We start from the raw sequence: 17,272 nt of genomic DNA on the forward strand, positions 1-17,272 counted from the left end.
CCCCGGAGGGGCCTCCCCGGCCGGGCAGGGTCAGCCCCGGTTCCGCTCTGGGACCGACACCGGGAGGGGGGACCCGGAGGGGACAGCGGGGACAGCGAGAGGGGACCTTGGGGATACTGGGGACAGCGGGGACACCGGGATGGGACCCTGGTGGCACCGGGGACAGCGGGGGCAGTGGGGACAGCGGGAGGGGACACTGGGGAGGGGACACAGGTGACCCCAAGTGCGACACGGAGAGGACACGGGTGGCACAGGTGACACAGGTGTGACACAGGTGACCCCAGGTGTGACACAGGTGTGACACGGAGGTGACACAGGTGACCCCGAGGGTGACACGGGTGGCACAGGTGACCCCAGGTGTGACACGGGTGACTCCAGGTATGACAGGGAGGTGACCTGGGTGACACAGGTGACTCCACAGGTGACCCACGTGACCCCAGGTGTGACACAGGCGACCCCCGCGCGCCCCACGTGACCCCTCCCCCGTCAATCACCCATTAAACCCCGCTCTCCCTCCCCATTGGCCACCGCTCAGCCAATCACCGCGCACCACCCTCCTTTAACCCCGCCCCCTCGGTGGGCGTGCCCATCTGTCTCCATGCCGCAACGCCGCCTCCTGATTGGCCACGCTCCCCTCCGTGGGCGTGACCAACCCCTCAGAACCATTCTCCTTTTACGGTCAGAACCCCGCCCACTCTGTCGCCGCCCCGCTTCCGGTTCCGGCGCCATGGCCGCCATGGCCGCCCCGGCCCGGCCCCCCCGGTAACGGCAACGGGAACGGGACCCCCCCCCCCCCCCCCGGCAGCGGGACCGCCCCTTCCGGTGCCCCCCGGTGCCCCCCCCCCGGTGCCCCCCCCCCGGGCCGGGACCATGTCCTCGCGCTCCGCCCTGGCGGCGGGCAACGAGCGGAACGCGGACACGGTGAGGGCGAGGCGGGAACGGGCGTAGGCCTGAGGGCGGGGGGGGACCGGGAGGGACCGGGAGGGGTCTGGGGGGTACCGAGGGGGCACCCGGAGGGGATGGGGAGGGAACGGGTGAGGGTGGGTGGGGAACGGGAGGGGTCTGGGGGCACCGGGGGGTACCGGGTGGGGATGGGGAGGGAGGAGGAGGGATTGGAGGGGTAGCGGGAGGGGTTTGAGGGGAACCGGGGGGCACCGGGAGGGGTCTGGGGGTAACGGGAGGGGTTTGGGGGGCACCGGGAGGGGATGGGGAGGGAAGGGGTGAGGGAGGGTGGGTACCGGGAGGGGTTTGGGGGGTACCGAGAGGGGTTTGGGGGGTACCGGGAGGAGTCTGGGGGAACTGGGAGGGGTCTGGGGGCATCGGGGGACACCGGGAGGGGTTTGGGGTCTCACTCTGCGATTTTGGAGGGTCTGAGGGGTTTTGGGGAGGGGTCTCAGGAATTTTGGGGAGCTTTTTGGGACTCTGGGGGAGGGTCTTGCCCCTGCTGTAATTTGGGTGGGGGTCTCACCCCCCTGAGATTATTTTGGAGGGGGGGGGGTTCCCAGGATGACCCCATAATTCGAGTGGGGGTCTCACTGTGACATTAATTTGGGGAGGGGTCCCACTGTGATATTTGGGTGATCCCATAATTTCGGTGGGGGTCTCACTGTGATATTTTGTACGAGGGTCTCATAGTGATATTAATTTGGGGAGGGGTCTCACTGTCATGTTTCAGGGGGTTCCCAGGGCTGACCCTATAATTTGGGGAGGGGTCTCCCTATGATATTTTGTGTGGGGGTCTCATAGTGATATTAATTTGGGGAGGGGTCTCACTGTAATGTTTTAGGGTGTTCTCAGGGGTGACCGCTCAATTTGGGTGGGGGCCTCACTGTGATATTTTGAGGGGGGGTCTCACTGTGCTAATTCAGGGGGTTCTCAGGGCTGACCCCATAATTTGGGGAGGGGTCTCACCCCTGTTCCCCCCCCTAGCTGGGCCCGAGGGGTGCTCAGGGTGATAATTTGGGGAGGGGTCTCACTGTGATCATATTTTAGGTGGGGCTCTCACAGTGGCATTAATTTGGGGAGGGGTCCCACTGTGATATTAGGGGAGGGGTCCCACTGTGATGATAATGGGGGTGAATGTCTCATTGTGGTAATTTGGGGAGGGGGTCTCACTGTGATAGTTGGGGACTGTGATAATTTGGGGAGGGGTCCCACCATGACAATCGGGGTGAATGTCTCATTGTCCTAATTTGGGGAGGGGTCCCACTGTGACAATTGGGTGAATGTGTCATTGTGGTAATTTGGGGAGGGGTCCCACTGTGATATTTGGGGACTGTGATAATTTGGGGAGGGGTCCCACTGTGATAATTGTCGGGGTGAATGTCTCACTGTGACATTAATTTGGGGAGGGGTCTCACTGTGACAATGGGGTGAATGTCTCACTATGACATTAATTTGGGGAGGGGTCCCACTGTGATAATTATCGGGGTGAATGTCTCACTATGACATTAATTTGGGGAGGGGTCCCACTGTGATGATAATGGGGTGAATGTGTTATTGTGCTAATTTGGGGAGGGGTCCCACTGTGATAATTATCGGGGTGAATGTCTCACTGTGCTAATTTGGGGAGGGGTCTCACTGTGATGATAATGGGGTGAATGTCTCATTGTGCTAATTTGGGGAGGGGTCTCACTGTGATGATAATGGGGTGAATGTCTCATTGTGCTAATTTGGGGAGGGGTCTCACTGTGATGATAATGGGGTGAATGTCTCATTGTGCTAATTTGGGGAGGGGTCTCACCCCTGTTTCCCCCCCCTCCCATCCCAGCTGGGCCCGGGGGGCAGCGCCCGCCCCGACAAGCCCGGCGGGGGGGGCTGGACCGGGCGGGGGTCCGGAGCCGCCCCTCCCCCAGGCCGGGGGGGCAGGAACTCCCTGGGGGGGGGGTCCGAGGAGCCCCCTCCCCACGTGGGCAACTACCGGCTGCTGCGCACCATCGGCAAGGGCAACTTCGCCAAGGTCAAGCTGGCCCGGCACGTGCTGACGGGCAGAGAGGTGGGCAGGGGGCTCTGGGGGGCTCTGGGGGCTGGGGAGGGGTCTCAGGGGGGATTTGGGGGGATTTGGGGGGATTTTGGGGGGATTTTGGGGGGATTTGGGGCACCATCGGCGAGGGCAACTCGACCAAGGCCAGGCTGGCCCGGCACGTCCTGACGGGCAGAGAGGTGGGCAGGGGGCTCTGGGGTCTGGGGAGGGGTCTTGGGGGGGATTTGGGGGGATTTTGGGGGGATTTGGGGGGATTTTGGGGGGATTTGGGGCACCATCAGCGAGGGCAACTTGGCCAAGACCAGGCTGGCCCGGCACGTCCTGACGGGCAGAGAGGTGGGCAGGGGGCTCGGGGGGGCTCTGGGGAGGGGTCTCGGGGGGGATTTGGGGGGATTTGGGGGGATTTTGGGGGGATTTTGGGGGGATTTGGGGCACCATCGGCGAGGGCAACTCGGCCAAGGCCAGGCTGGCCCGGCTCGTCCTGACGGGCAGAGAGGTGGGCAGGGGGCTCTGGGGTCTGGGGAGGGGTCTTGGGGGGGATTTGGGGGGATTTTGGGGGGATTTGGGGGGATTTTGGGGGGATTTGGGGCACCATCGGCGAGGGCAACTCGGCCAAGGCCAGGCTGCCCCGGAATGTGCTGACAGGCAGAGGGGTGGGCAGGGGGCTCTGGGGGGGTTTGGGGGCTGGGGAGGGGTCTTGGGGGGGATTTGGGGGGATTTGAGGGGGTTTGGGGGAAGATTTGGGGTGGTGGGAGGGGGATTTGGGGTGGTTTGAGAAGGCTCGGGGTGATGGGAGGGGGCTCAGGCATTTGGGGAGGGGGCTAGACGGGGATTTGAGGGGGTTTTGGGGGGATTTGGGGTGACAGGAGGGGGCTATGAGGTGATTGAGGGTTGTGGGAGGGGCTCAGGGGAGATTTGGGGGGATTTGAGGGGGTTTGGGGGGGATTTGGGGCAATTTGGGGGGATTTGGGGTTCGAGAAGGCTCAGGGTGATGGGAGGGGGCTCAGGCATTTGGGGAGGGGGCTCAGGGGGGATTTGGGGGTCCCAGGAGGGTCTCAGGGGAATTTGGGGAGGGGTCTCAGGTTATTTGGGGGGGGATCTCAGCTGAATTTGGGGAGGGGTCTCAGGGGATCCCAGGTGAATTTGGGGAGGGGTCTCAGGTTATTTGGTGGGGGGATCACAGCTGAATTTGGGGAGGGGTCTCAGGGGATCCCAGGTGAATTTGGGGAGGGGTCCCCTCAGCGCCCCCTCCCCAATTTCAGGTCGCCATCAAAATCATCGACAAGACCCAGCTGAACCCCACCAGCCTGCAGAAGGTGGGGAGGGGTCCCGGGGGGTTTGGGGAGGGGTCTCCCCGTTTGAGGAGGGGTCTCCTCATTTGGGGAGGGGTCTCCAGCTCCCCCCTGACCCTTTTTCCCCTCCTCCTCCTCAGCTTTTTCGGGAAGTTCGGATCATGAAGGGGCTGAACCACCCCAATATCGGTGAGAGAAATGGGGAGGGGTCCCCAAAATGGGGAGGGGTCCTGGAATTTGGGGAGGGATCCCTGAAATGGAGAGGGGTCCCAAAAATGGGGTCCTGGAAATGGGGAGGGGGTCCCTGAAATGGGGAGGGGTCCCAAAAATGGGGTCCTGGAAATGGGGAGGGGGTCTCTGGAATTGGAGAGGAGTCCTGGGGTTGGGAAGGGGTCTGGAATTTGGGGAGGGGTCCCAGAATTTGGGGAGGGGTCCCAATGCCCCCCCTGTGCCCCCAATTTGGGGAGGGGGTCCCAGATTTGAGGAAGATTCCTCAAAATGGGGAGGGGTCCCTGAAGTGGGGAGGGGTCCCAGAAATGGGGAAGGGTCTGGAATGTGGGGAGGGGTCCCAGGGGTGGGGGGAGGTCTGTGTAATTTGGGGAGGGGTCCCGGGGTGGGGGGAGGTCTGTGTAATTTGGGGAGGGGTCCCCATGCCCCCCCGTGCTCCCCCCATTGCAGTGAAGCTGTTTGAGGTGATCGAGACGGAGAAGACGCTGTACCTGGTGATGGAGTACGCCAGCGCAGGTGAGGGACACCTGGGGACACCTGGGGGGGCTTTGGGGACATCAGAGACACCTGGGGGAACACCTGGGGGACACCTGAGGGGGCTTTGGGGACATCCTGAGGGAACCTGGGGACAGAGAAGACGCTGTACCTGGTCATGGAGTACGCCAGCACAGGTGAGGGACACCTGGGGACACCTGGGGGGACACCTGGGGACACCTGGGGGACATGGGGGATGCTGAGACTGACACATGGAGACACCTGGGGGACACCTGGGGGGGCTTTGGGGACATCCTGAGGGAACCTGGGGACACCTGGGGGACATGGGGGATGCTGAGACTGACACCTGGGAACACCTGGGGGACACCTGGGGGGGCTTTAGGGACATCAGAGACACCTGGGGGACATTGGGGACACTTGGGGACAGTGAGACTGACACCTGGGAGGGACCTGGGGGAGCATTGGGGACACCTGGAGGGGCACTGGGGACACCTGGGGACATGTGGGGACACTGAGGTGTCCCTACCTGGGGACATCTGGGGACACCTGGCGATACCTGGGGACACCGAGATATCACTGTGGGGACACCTGGGGACACCCTGTGAGCCCCCCTGGGGACATGGGGGATGCTGAGACTGACACCTGGGGACACCTGGGGACACCTGGGGACACCTGGGGGACACCTGGGGACGGAGGAGACGCTGTACCTGGTCATGGAGTACACCAGCGCAGGTGGGACTGACACCTGGGGGACACCTGAGGGGGCTTTGGGGACATCCTGAGGGACACCTGGGGACACCTGGGGACACCGAGATCCCCCCAGGTGAGGCGTTCATCACCTGGTGTCCCACGGGGACCAAGGGGATTGGGGGGATTTTTTTTGGGGGGGGTGGGGGGATATTTTGGGGGATATTTGGGATGATGTTTTGTGAATGTTTTGGGATTTTTTTTGGGGGGATATTTTGGGATATTTTGGGGTCTGGCTCGCTCAGGTGTGTGTCCCCCCCTCCCAGGTGAGGCGTTTGAACTGCCTGGTGTGGATTTGGGGATATTTTGGGGGGATTTTTTGGGGGAATATTTTGGATGATATTTTGGGATATTTTTGGGGGATTTTTGGGGGTTTTTTTTTGACACGTCCTGACCCAGGTGTGTCCCCCCCAGGTGAGGTGTTCGATTACCTGGTGTCCCACGGGAGGATGAAGGAGAAGGAGGCACGGGCCAAGTTCAGACAGGTGGGGACATCGGGGACGGGTTGGGGACATCCTGAGCGGGTTTGGGGACATTTTGGAGAGATCTGGGGACATCTCCGAGGGGTTGGGGACATCAAGGATGGGTTGGGGGACGTCAGGTGGGCTTGGGGACATTGGTGGGGGGGCTTGGGGACATCGAGGATGGGTTGGGGACATCCTGGGGTGGTTGGGGACACTGTGGGGACCCGTGGTGACAGTGCCACCTCTGTCCCCAGATCGTCTCGGCCGTGCACTACTGCCACCAGAAGAACATCGTGCACAGGGACCTCAAGGTGGGACGGGGTGGGGACACGGGGGTGGCACCACGTGTCCGTCCTGGTGTCACCGTCCCCGTGTCCGTCCCGGTGTCCCCGTGTCCATCCCAGTGTCCCTGTCCTGGTGTCCCTGTCCCCATGTCCATCCCAGTGTCCCTGTCCCACTGTCCCCCTCTTTGACCCCATGTCCCCGTCCTTGTGTCACTGTCCCCATGTCCCTGTGTCCATCTTGGTGTCCCCATGTCCATCCTGGTGTCCCTGTCCTGGTGGCCCTGTCACCACTGATGTCCCCAGGCCGAGAACCTTCTGCTGGACACGGACCCAAACACCGAGATCCCATCCCAGTGTCCCCATCCCAATGTCCCAGTGTCCCCATTCCAGTGTCCCTGATGATGTCCCCAAACCTCCCCAGGCCGAGAACCTTCTGCTGGACACGGACCCGAACACCAAGATCCCACCCCAGTGTCCCTGTCCCCACCCCAGTGTCCCCATCCCAGTGTCCCCGTCCCAGTGTCCCTGTCCCTCTGGCCCAGTGTCCATGTCCCAGTGTCATTGTCCCCACTGATGTCCCCAATGTCCCCAGGCCGAGAACCTGCTGCTGGACACCAACACTGAGATCCCATCCCAGTGTCCCCATCCCAATGTCCCTGGGACCCTACCGATGTCCCCATGTCCCTGATGATGTCCCCAAACGTCCCCAGACCGAGAACCTGCTGCTGGACACCAACACCAACACTGAGATCCCAATGTCCCAGTGTCCCCATCCCAGTGTCCCTCTGGCAGCATCCCTGTCCCCATGGCCCCATTCCTGTCCCTGTGTCCCCGATGATGTCCCCAAATGTCCCCAGGCCGAGAACCTGCTGCTGGACGCCAACACCAAGATCCCAATGTCCCAGTGTCCCCATCCCAATGTCCCAGTGTCCCCATCCCAATGTCCCTGTGACCCTACCGATGTCCCCATGTCCCTGATGATGTCCCCAGGCCGAGAACCTGCTGCTGGACACCGACGCCAACACTGAGATCCCAATGTCCCAGTGTCCCCATCCCAGTGTCCCTGATGATGTCCCCATGTCCCTGATGATGTCCCCATGTCCCTGATGATGTCCCCAAATGTCCCCAGGCCGAGAACCTGCTGCTGGACACCAACACCAAGATCCCAATGTCCCAGTGTCCCCATCCCAATGTCCCTGTGACCCTACCGATGTCCCCATGTCCCTGATGATGTCTCCAGGCCGAGAACCTGCTGCTGGACACCAACGCCAACACCAAGATCCCAATGTCCCAGTGTCCCCATCCCAATGTCCCCATCCCAATGTCCCAGTGTCCCCATCCCAATGTCCCTGATGATGTCCCCACGTCCCTGATGATGTCCCCGTGTCCCCAGGCCGAGAACCTGCTGCTGGACGCCGACACCAACACCAAGATCCCAATGTCCCAGTGTCCCCATCCCAATGTCCCAGTGTCCCCATCCCAATGTCCCTGATGATGTCCCCACGTCCCTGATGATGTCCCCGTGTCCCCAGGCCGAGAACCTGCTGCTGGACGCCGACGCCAACATCAAGATCGCGGATTTTGGCTTCAGCAACGAGTTCTCGCGCGGCTCCAAGCTGGACACGTTCTGCGGCTCGCCCCCGTACGCCGCCCCCGAGCTCTTCCAGGGCAAGAAGTACGACGGGCCCGAGGTGGACATCTGGAGCCTGGGGGTCATCCTGTACACGCTGGTCAGCGGCTCGCTGCCCTTCGACGGCCACAACCTCAAGGTGACCGCTGGGAGCCCGCGCCGTCACCTCCTGGTCACTGTTCGGTCACCGCGTGGTCACCTCCCGGTCACTGCGCGATCGTTGCGTGGTCATGGCGTGGTCGCTGGGTTCTGATGCTCCTGGGTCACCTCCCTGTGACCCCTGAGGTCCTGCAGGATCTGTGGTCACTCTGGTGGGCGTGGCCTGGAGGTGACCAGCACCTCCTGTCACCTGTGGTCACTGTGTGGTCATTGCGTGGTCACTTGGTTCTGATGCTCCTCAGCTACCCCCCATGACCTCAGAGCTCCCCCCAGGGGTCAGCTGGTCAGTGGTCACTCTGGTGGGTGTGGCCTGAAGGTGATTGTCACCTGTGGTCACCTTCTGGTCACCTCCTGGTCACTGTTCGGTCACTCGCTGTCGCCTCCTGGTCACCGCGCGATCATTGCGTGGTCATGGCGTGGTCACTGATGCTCCTCAGCCACCTCCTGTGACCCCTGAGGTCCTGCAGGGTCTGTGGTCACTCTGGTGGGCATGGCATGGAGGTGACCAGCACCTCTGGCCACCTGTGGTCACCTCCCGGTCACTGCGTGGTCACTGCGTGGTCACTTGGTTCTGATGCTCCTCAGCCACCTCCTGTGACCCCTGAGGTCCCACAGGGTCAGTGGTCACTCTGGTGGGTGTGGCCTGGCGGTGATTGTCACCTGTGGTCATCTCCTGGTCACTGTTTGGTCACCTCCTGGTGCCCCTGGTCACCTCCCGGTCATTGCGTGGTCACTGACCCTGACTGACCTCAGCTGACCCCAACTGACCCTGGGTGCCCTCCATGACCCTGACTGACCCCAATGACCCTGAGTGACCCCGCGTGACCCCACGTGTCCCCTGTGTCCATGGCTGACCCTGAGTGACCCCAGCCGACCCCAGGCATCCCCCATGTCCCCAACTGACCCCGACTGCCCCCAGTGACCCCAGCTGACCCCGGGTGACCCTGGTGACCCCGCGTGTCCCCCCAGGAGCTGCGGGAGCGGGTGCTGCGGGGCAAATACCGCGTGCCCTTCTACATGTCCACGGACTGCGAGAACATCCTGCGCCGCTTCCTGGTGCTCAACCCCGCCAAGCGCTGCACCCTCGAGGTACGGGGCGCTTTGGGGGTGATTTGGGGTGATTTGGGGCACTTTGGGGTGATTTGGGGGTGATTTGGGGCAGTTTGGGGGGGATTTGGGGGCGATTTGGGGCAGTTTTGGGGGGATTTGGGGCTGTGAGAACATCCTGTGCCACTTCCTGGTGCTCAACCCCGCCAAGCGCTGCACCCTCGAGGTACGGGGCGCTTTGGGGGTGGTTTTGGGGGGATTTGGGGATCCTGAAAGGGATTTGGGGCGGTTTGGGGGTGATTTGGGGGTCCTGAAAGGGATTTGGGGCAGTTTTGGGGGGATTTGGGGCTGTGAGAACATCCTGCGCCGCTCGACCCTGCCAAGCGCTGCACCCTCGAGGTATGGGGCAGTTTGGGGGGTCCCCAACACAGATTTGGGGCGGTTTGGAGGGGATTTGGGGTAGTTTGGGGGGGATTTGGGGTGGTTTGAGGGTGATTTGGGGTGGTTTGGAGGGGATTTGGGGCGGTTTGGGGGTCATTTGGGGCTGTGAGAACATCCTGCAGCCACTCAGCTCTACCAAGCGCTGCACCCTTGAGGTTTGGGAGGGTCCCCAAGAGGGATTTGGGGCAGTTTTGGGGGTCCTGGCAGGGATTTTTGGGGTGGCTTTGATGGGCTTTGTCCCTGTCCCCTGTGGTGGCACCTGAGTCCCCTTTTGCCTGCTGTGTCCCCCTTTTGCCACCCTTGTCACCCCTCTGCCACCTGTGTCCCCAATGTCCCCCATGTCGCCCAATGTCCCCCAATGCCCCCAATGTCCCCAATGCCCCCCAAATGTCCCCAATGTCCCCAAACAGCAAATCATGAAGGACAAGTGGATCAACATCGGCTACGAGGGCGACGAGCTGACGCCCTACACGGAGCCCCAGGAGGACTTTGGGGACACCAAACGCATCGGTGAGGGGGACACGGGGACAGGTGGCACCTCGGGGACAACCCGGGGGCGTCGGTGACACCGCCGTGTCCCCGCAGAGGTGATGGTGGGCATGGGCTACACCAGGGAGGAGATCAAGGAGGCGCTGAGCACCCACAAGTACAACGAGGTGACGGCCACGTACCTGCTGCTGGGCCGGCGGGGAGAGGTGGGTGACACTGGGGACACTGGGGACACTGGGGGGATTGGGGACATTGGGGACATTGGGGACATGGCCATGTACCTGCTGCTGGGCCGGCGGGGAGAGGTGGGTGACACTGGGGACACTGGGGGACACTGGGGGACACTGGGGACACTGGGGGACATTGGGGACACTGGGACACGGCCATGTACCTGCTGCTGGGCCAGCGGGGAGAGGTGGGTGACACTGGGGACACTGGGGGAGAGCAGGGGGATTGGGGACATTGGGGGGATTGGGGACATTGGGGACACTGGGAACACTGGGGGGATTGGGGACATTGGAGAGATTGGGGACATTGGGGGACACTGGGGGGATTGGGGACATTGGAGGGATTGAGGGGATTGGGGACACTGGGGGAGATCAGGGGGATTTGGGACATTGGGGACATTGGGGGACATTGGGGGACATTGGGAACATTGGGGACACGGGTGGCAGAGGGGTGACAGGGGTGGCAAAAGGGGGACACAGCAGGCAAAAGGGGACTCAGGTGCCACCACAGGGGACATGGGACAAAGCCCATCAAAGCCACCCCAAAATCCCTGCCAGGACCCCATTGGGGGAGATCAGGGGGATTGGGGACATTGGGGGACACTGGGGACATTGGGGACACTGGGGACACGGCCACCTACCTGCTGCTGGGATGGCGGGGAGAGGTGGGTGACGCTTGGGGACATTTGGGGGAATTGGGGACATTGAGGGGATTTGGGGGACACTGGGGACATCAGGGGGTTGGGGATATTTGGGACTCTGGGGTCATTGTGGGGACATTGTGGGGACATTGGTGACACTGTGACCCCATTGGTGACACTGTGACCCCGTTGGTGACAGCCCGAGGGTGGCACCTCGCTGTCCCTGTCCCTGTCCCGGCCCCGGGGCTCGGCCGAGGCTCCCAACGGTGCCACCAAGTCGGGGACATCGGGGACATCGTCGGGGACATCCCACGGCAAGGGACAGCGCGGGGGCGGCCACCACCGGCAGCGGCGGCACAGCGACTTCTGTGAGTGACACTGGGGACATCGGGGGACGTTGGGGACATTGGGGACGTTGGGGACATTGGGGGCGATTGGGGGGATTGGGGGCATTGGGGACATCGGGGACATTGGGGACATTTTGGGATATTTGGGGACATTGGGGGGTCCTGGGGGGCTGTGACCTCTCCGTGACCCCTCTGTGACCCCGCAGGTGGCCCCGCCCCCTCGGCCGCCCCTCCCCCCCGCCGCAGCCCCCCCTCGGCCGCCCCTCCCCCCTCCTCGGAGCTGGGCGTGGCCGGGGGCGTGGCCCCGCCCCCCAGGAGGGGCTCCGGAGGAGGAGGAGGAGGAGGGGGGAGGGGCGGGGGCGGTGGGGGCGGGGCCGGGCCGCCCCTCCCCCCTCCCTGCAGCCCCTTGGTCAGCAGCGCCCACAACCCCAACAAGGCCGAGATCCCCGAGAGGTCACACCTGGACGGACAGGTGGGCACACCTGGGCACACCTGGGCACACCTGGGGGGGCACCTGGGCACACAGCTGGGCACACCTGGGCGCACACCGGGGTACACCTGGGTACACCTGGGTACACCTGGGCACACCTGGGTACACCTGGGGGGGTGGGAATAGCTGGGGGGGCACCTGGGCACACACCTGGGCACACCTGGGTACACACCTGGGCACACACCTGGGCACACCTGAGGATACCTGGGCACACCTGGGGGGACACCCGGGGACACCTGGGCACACCTGGGGGTGTCTGGGAACATCTGGAGGGGCCGGGAGAGCTCCTGGGCACACCTGGGGGGGCACCTAGGCACACCTGGGGGGACACCTGGGCACACCTTGGGGGCACCTGGGGATACCTGGGCACACCTAGGGGCACCTGGGAACATCTGGAGGGGCTGGGAGAGCTCCTGGGAACACCTGGGCACACACCTGAGGATACCTGGAGATACCTGGGGGGCACCTGGGCACACCTGGGGGTGTCTGGGAACATCTGGAGGGGCTGGGAGAGATCCTCGGAACACCTGAGTATACCTGGGCACACCTGGGGGGCACCTGTGCCTGTGGGGCGAGCCCAGGTGAGCCCAGGTGCCCCCGTGTGCCCCCAGCCCCACGTGCCCCCCAGCGTGATGGGCCGCAGGAACACCTACGTGTGCTCGGGGGGGGAGCGGCACCTGCTGCTGCCCAACGGCAAGGACAGGTGAGTGCCACACCTGGGCGCACCTGAAACCGCCTGAAATCCACCCCAAATCCACCCGAAATTACCCCAAAATCACCCCTATCCTCCCTGCTGCTGCCCAACGGCAGGGACAGGTGAGTGCCACACCTGGGCACACCTGAAATGCCCCAAAATCCATCCCAAAATCACCTTAAATTCACCCAAAATTACCCCAGTCCCACCTGTGCCCCTCCCAGTATGGGGTTGGGGGGTGGGGTCACCTGTGGGTGGGGTCGCCTTTGGTGTCCTCTGTGTGTGACGTCACCTGTGACGTCATCTGTGGGAGTGGGATGTCACCTATGTGTGTGTTAGGTCACCTGTGTGACGTCACCTGTCAGCGTGACGTCACCTGTGATCTCACCTGTGTGTGATGTCACCTGTGATGCCACGTGTATGACATCACCTCTGACGTCATGGATGACGTCACACCTTTCTCTCCCCAGCCTCCCGTCCCGCCCCCCGCCCTCCCCCTCCAGCCACTCCCTGGGCGGGGCTCACCTGGGCGGGGCTCACCTGGCGCACCTGGCCCGGGGCTGCTCCGCCCGCAGCACCTTCCACGGAGGGGGCGGGGCCGGAACCGGAACCGGGAGCCGCCGGGGGGGCGGGGCCTCGGGAGCTCCTCCCCCCGCCTCGCCCCCTCCCCCCCCCCAGCGCCGCCTCCTCCCCCCGGCCCCGCCCGACGGCGACGCTGCTGAGCAAGATCACCTCGAAACTGAGCCGCAGGTGAGCGCACACCTGGGATACACCTGGGTACACCTGGATACACCTGGGATGCACCTGGGATGCACCTGGGGAGAGATCAGACACACCTGGGGAGAGATCAGACACACCTGGGATACACCTGGGAGACACCTGGGCACACCTGGGCACACCTGGGATGCACCTGGGGAGAGATCAGACACACCTGGGATACACCTGGACCCACCTGGGCACACCTGGGCACGCCTTGGGAGAGATCAGACACACCTGGGCACACCTGGGATACACCTGGGCACACCTGGGGAGAGATCAGACACACCTGAGATGCACCTGGGGAGGGATCAGACACACGTGGGCACACCTGGGGAGGGATCAGAGACACCTGGGCACACCTGGGCACACCTGGGCAGAGATCAGACACACCTGGGATACACCTGAGATACACCTGGGGAGGGATCAGAGACATCTGGGGAGAGATCAGACACATCTGGGATACACCTGGGCACGCCTCGGGAGAGATCAGACACACGTGGGCACACCTGGGCAGGGATCAGACACACCTGGGCACACCTGGGCACACCTGGGCAGGGATCAGACACACCTGGGCACACCTGGGCACACCTGGGGAGAGATCAGACACATCTGGGATACACCTGGGCACGCCTCGGGAGAGATCAGACACACCTGGGCACACCTGGGCACACCTGGGCACACCCATTCCTCACCTGTTCTCTCCCCTGTCCCAGGGTGTCCCTTGACCCCTCCCGCCGGCAGAGCTCCAATCGCTGCGTCTCGGCCACGCCCGGCCCCGGAGCCACCAAAATCCGTGAGTGACACCTGGGGACACACCTGGGACATACCTGGGGACACACCTGGGACATACCTGGGGACACCTGGGGACACCCCTGGGGACACCCCTGGGACACACCTGGGGACACCTGGGACATACCTGGGGACACCTGGGACACACCTGGGGACACCCCTGGGGACACCTGGGACTCCTGTCCCAGATTTTTTGGGGCTGGGAAATTTTTGGGGGGATTTTTTGGAGTTTCCTGGGAGTGATTTTAGGGATTTTTGGGGGATTTTTTAGGGGTTTCTGGGGGGGAATTTTGGGATTTTTAGGGGGTTTTTGGGGGGTTTTTTTGGGGTTTCCTGGGGGGGAATTTTTCGGGTTTTTGGGGTTTTTTTGGGGGGATTTTTGGAGCTTCCTGGGGGACGTTTTGGGGCTTCCTGGGGAGGATTTTTGGGGATTTTTTGGGGTTTCCCGGTATTTTTTCGTTTTTTTTTTTGACGTTTCCTGGAGCGTTTTTGGAGGAGGAGAATTTTGGGGTTGGGGGAGTTTTTGGGGGGGTTTTTTTGGGTATTCTGGGGTTTTTGGGGGGATTTTGATGGGATTTTTTGGGGGGATTTTTTGGGGATTTTTGGGGGGATTTTGGGGGAATTTTGATGGGATTTTTGGGGGGATTTTGGTGGAATTTTTTGGGGGTTTCCTGGGGTTTTTTAAGGGGTTTCCTGGGGGGTATTTTTGTGGTTTTTTTGGGCAATTTTTTTGGGTTTTTTTGGGGGTGCTTATTTTGTGATTTTGGGGATTTTTGTGGGGGGGATTTTTGGGGAAAGGGTTTGGATATTTTGGGTATTTTTTCTTTATTTTTTTAGGCTTTTTTTCCTTTTATTTTTTCATGGGATTTTTTTTTTTGAGATTTTTGCTAGCTTTTTTTTTTTTTTTTTTTTTTTTTAATTTTTGAGAGGTTTTTTTTTTTTGGGGGGGGGTGGTTCCCAACCCCCTTGACCCCCTCCCCACCTTTCCCACCCCTCCCCAGGGTCGCAGACGAACCTGCGGGAATCGGGGGACCTGCGCTCACAAGGTGGGTGCTGCCCCTTCCCCACACCTCGAGCACCCCCCCGAAATTGGGGAGGGGTCTCGAGGCCCCCCCCAGACTCACCTGTCCCCTCCCCCCCCCCTCAGTTGCCATCTACCTGGGGATCAAGCGGAAGCCGCCCCCCGGCTGCTCCGAGGGGGCGGGGCTGTGATGGATTGGGGGGGGGAGGGGGAGGGGCTCCTTCGGGACCCCCCCCCCAACACCCCCCACCCACCCCGGGCCCGGGACCCCCACCCGGGACCCCCCCGGAACCGGACCGGGACCAGAACGGGACCCCCGGAACTGGATCGGGACCCCCGGAACTGGATCGGGAGCCCTGGAACTGGATCGGGGACCCCCAAGAAGGAAACCGGGACCCCCGGAACTGGATCGGGACCCCTGGAACTGGATCGGGACCCCCAAGATCGAGACTGGGATCCCCCTCCTGGGACCTCCCAAGATCAAGATGGGGACCCCCAGACCTGGACCGGGGACCCCCACCCAGGACCCCTCAGAACCGGGACCGGGACCAGAACGGGACCCCTGGAACTGGACTGGGACCCCCAGACCTGGACTGGGGACCCCCAAGAAGGAAACCGAGACCCCTGGAACTGGATCGGGACCCCCAAGAAGGAAACCGGGACCCCCGGAGCTGCATTGGGACCCCCTGAGACCCTGGGACCCCCAGAACCAGACCGGGACCCCCCTGGGACCCCCCAAGATCGAAACCGGGACCCCCAGGACTGGACTGGGACCCCCCAAGAAGGAAACCGGGACCCCCCCCAAGAAGGAAATGGGGACCCCTGGAATTGGATCAGGACCTCCAGGACCCCTCCAGGACCCCCCAGGATTGAGACTGGGACCCCCAGAACTGGACCAGGACCCCCCCAAGAACAAGATCGGGACCCCCAAGAACGAGATCAGGACCCCCGGAGCTGCATTGGGACCTCCAGAACTGGATCAGGACCCCCCCCAGAACCCCCTCAGAATGAGACCAGGACCCCCAGAACCAGACCGGGACCCCCAGAATTGGATCAAGACCCCCCAAGAACCAGACTGGGACCCCCAGGACCCCCCCAGTACCAGATTGGGACCCCCAGGACCCCCCTGGGACCCCCCGGCACCCCCCAAGAATGAGACTGGGACCCCCAGAACTGGATCAGGACCCCCCCCAAGAACCAGATTGGGACCCCCAGGACCCCCCCCAGGGGAATCAGGACCCCCCCAGGACTCCCCCCATAGATTCAGCAGCCCCGGGACCCCTCCCCAAATTTGGGACCAGCGGCGCTGGGACCCCCCCCCAGGACATTTTTGGGGGGTCGGGGGTGCCTTTGGGGGTCCGAGATTTCGGTGCCAAGATTTTGGGGACCCCACCCCCCAATAATAACCTGCAGCCCCTCCCACCACCTTGTACAGATGTAAATATGGCCCCGCCCCCTCCCCCAGACCCCTCCCCCCCCCCGGAGACCCCTCCCCCATTTTTAAGTTATTCCTGCCCTGAATTGTCCCCCCCAAACCCTCCCCCCCCCACCCCAAAATAAACCTCGGGACCCCCACCCATGGTGTGAGTTTGAGGGGGGGGGGGGTGGAATTTGGGGCGGAATTTGGGGAATTTGGGGTGGGGGTGGAATTTGGGGCGGAATTTGGGGAATTTGGGGTGGAATTTGGGGCGGAATTTGGGGGGGAATTTGGGGGGGGGGGGGGTCCCATGGTGGGCGGGGTTTGGGGAATTTGGAGTTTGGGAAATTTGGGGTGGGTGGGGCGCCCGATGTCACTCAAGGGGCGTGGCCAACGCAGCGCCCACCCTTATACGGTCATTTTAGGCGTGGCAAAACAAATTTCCTTATATGGCCATTTAGGGGGCGTGGCTATTGGCTATTCCCTTATATGACAAATTAGGGGGCGTGGCAATTATGTGTTCCCTTATATGGCCATTTAGGGGGCGTGGCTATTAGATATTCCCTGATATGGTCATTTAGAGGGCGTGGCAAAAAAAATCCCCTTATATGGTTATTTAGTGGGCGGA

The 17,272-nt window shown here is 62.4% G+C and overlaps 2 protein-coding genes across 2 annotated transcripts; both read left to right on the top strand.

The window, feature by feature from the left end:
* The first annotated feature begins 701 nt into the window (after positions 1-701).
* LOC139585777 (MAP/microtubule affinity-regulating kinase 4-like) lies at positions 702-16,778 on the top strand. The gene is made up of 18 exons (XM_071418721.1): positions 702-921; positions 2,771-2,995; positions 4,246-4,299; positions 4,416-4,464; positions 4,954-5,019; positions 6,160-6,230; positions 6,464-6,520; positions 8,026-8,262; positions 9,252-9,371; positions 10,181-10,280; positions 10,356-10,465; positions 11,327-11,495; positions 11,681-11,946; positions 12,576-12,667; positions 13,129-13,408; positions 14,131-14,210; positions 15,208-15,252; positions 15,354-16,778. Exons 1-16 carry the CDS (start codon positions 871-873, stop codon positions 14,140-14,142), a joined length of 1,959 nt encoding a protein of 652 aa, XP_071274822.1. The 5' UTR covers positions 702-870; the 3' UTR covers positions 14,143-14,210; positions 15,208-15,252; positions 15,354-16,778.
* LOC139585807 (basic salivary proline-rich protein 2-like) lies at positions 15,418-16,383 on the top strand. Its single transcript, XM_071418770.1, has one exon. It carries the CDS (start codon positions 15,418-15,420, stop codon positions 16,381-16,383), a length of 966 nt encoding a protein of 321 aa, XP_071274871.1.
* Positions 16,779-17,272: the final 494 nt, after the last annotated feature.

This window comes from Agelaius tricolor, unplaced genomic scaffold, assembly GCF_023055355.1.
Source record: "Agelaius tricolor isolate 1412-34295 unplaced genomic scaffold, bAgeTri1.0.p SCAF_90, whole genome shotgun sequence".
Classification (NCBI taxonomy): domain Eukaryota; kingdom Metazoa; phylum Chordata; class Aves; order Passeriformes; family Icteridae; genus Agelaius; species Agelaius tricolor.

Coding starts and splice junctions, on each gene's coding strand:
- LOC139585807 (XM_071418770.1), top strand. CDS start 15,418: ATGGATTGGGGGGGGGAGGGGGAGGGGCTCCTTCGGGACCCCCCCCCC.
- LOC139585777 (XM_071418721.1), top strand. CDS start 871: ATGTCCTCGCGCTCCGCCCTGGCGGCGGGCAACGAGCGGAACGCGGAC. Junction 6,521..8,025: donor TCGTGCACAGGGACCTCAAG/GTGGGACGGGGT, acceptor CCGTGTCCCCAG/GCCGAGAACCTGCTGCTGGA. Junction 8,263..9,251: donor TCGACGGCCACAACCTCAAG/GTGACCGCTGGG, acceptor GTGTCCCCCCAG/GAGCTGCGGGAGCGGGTGCT.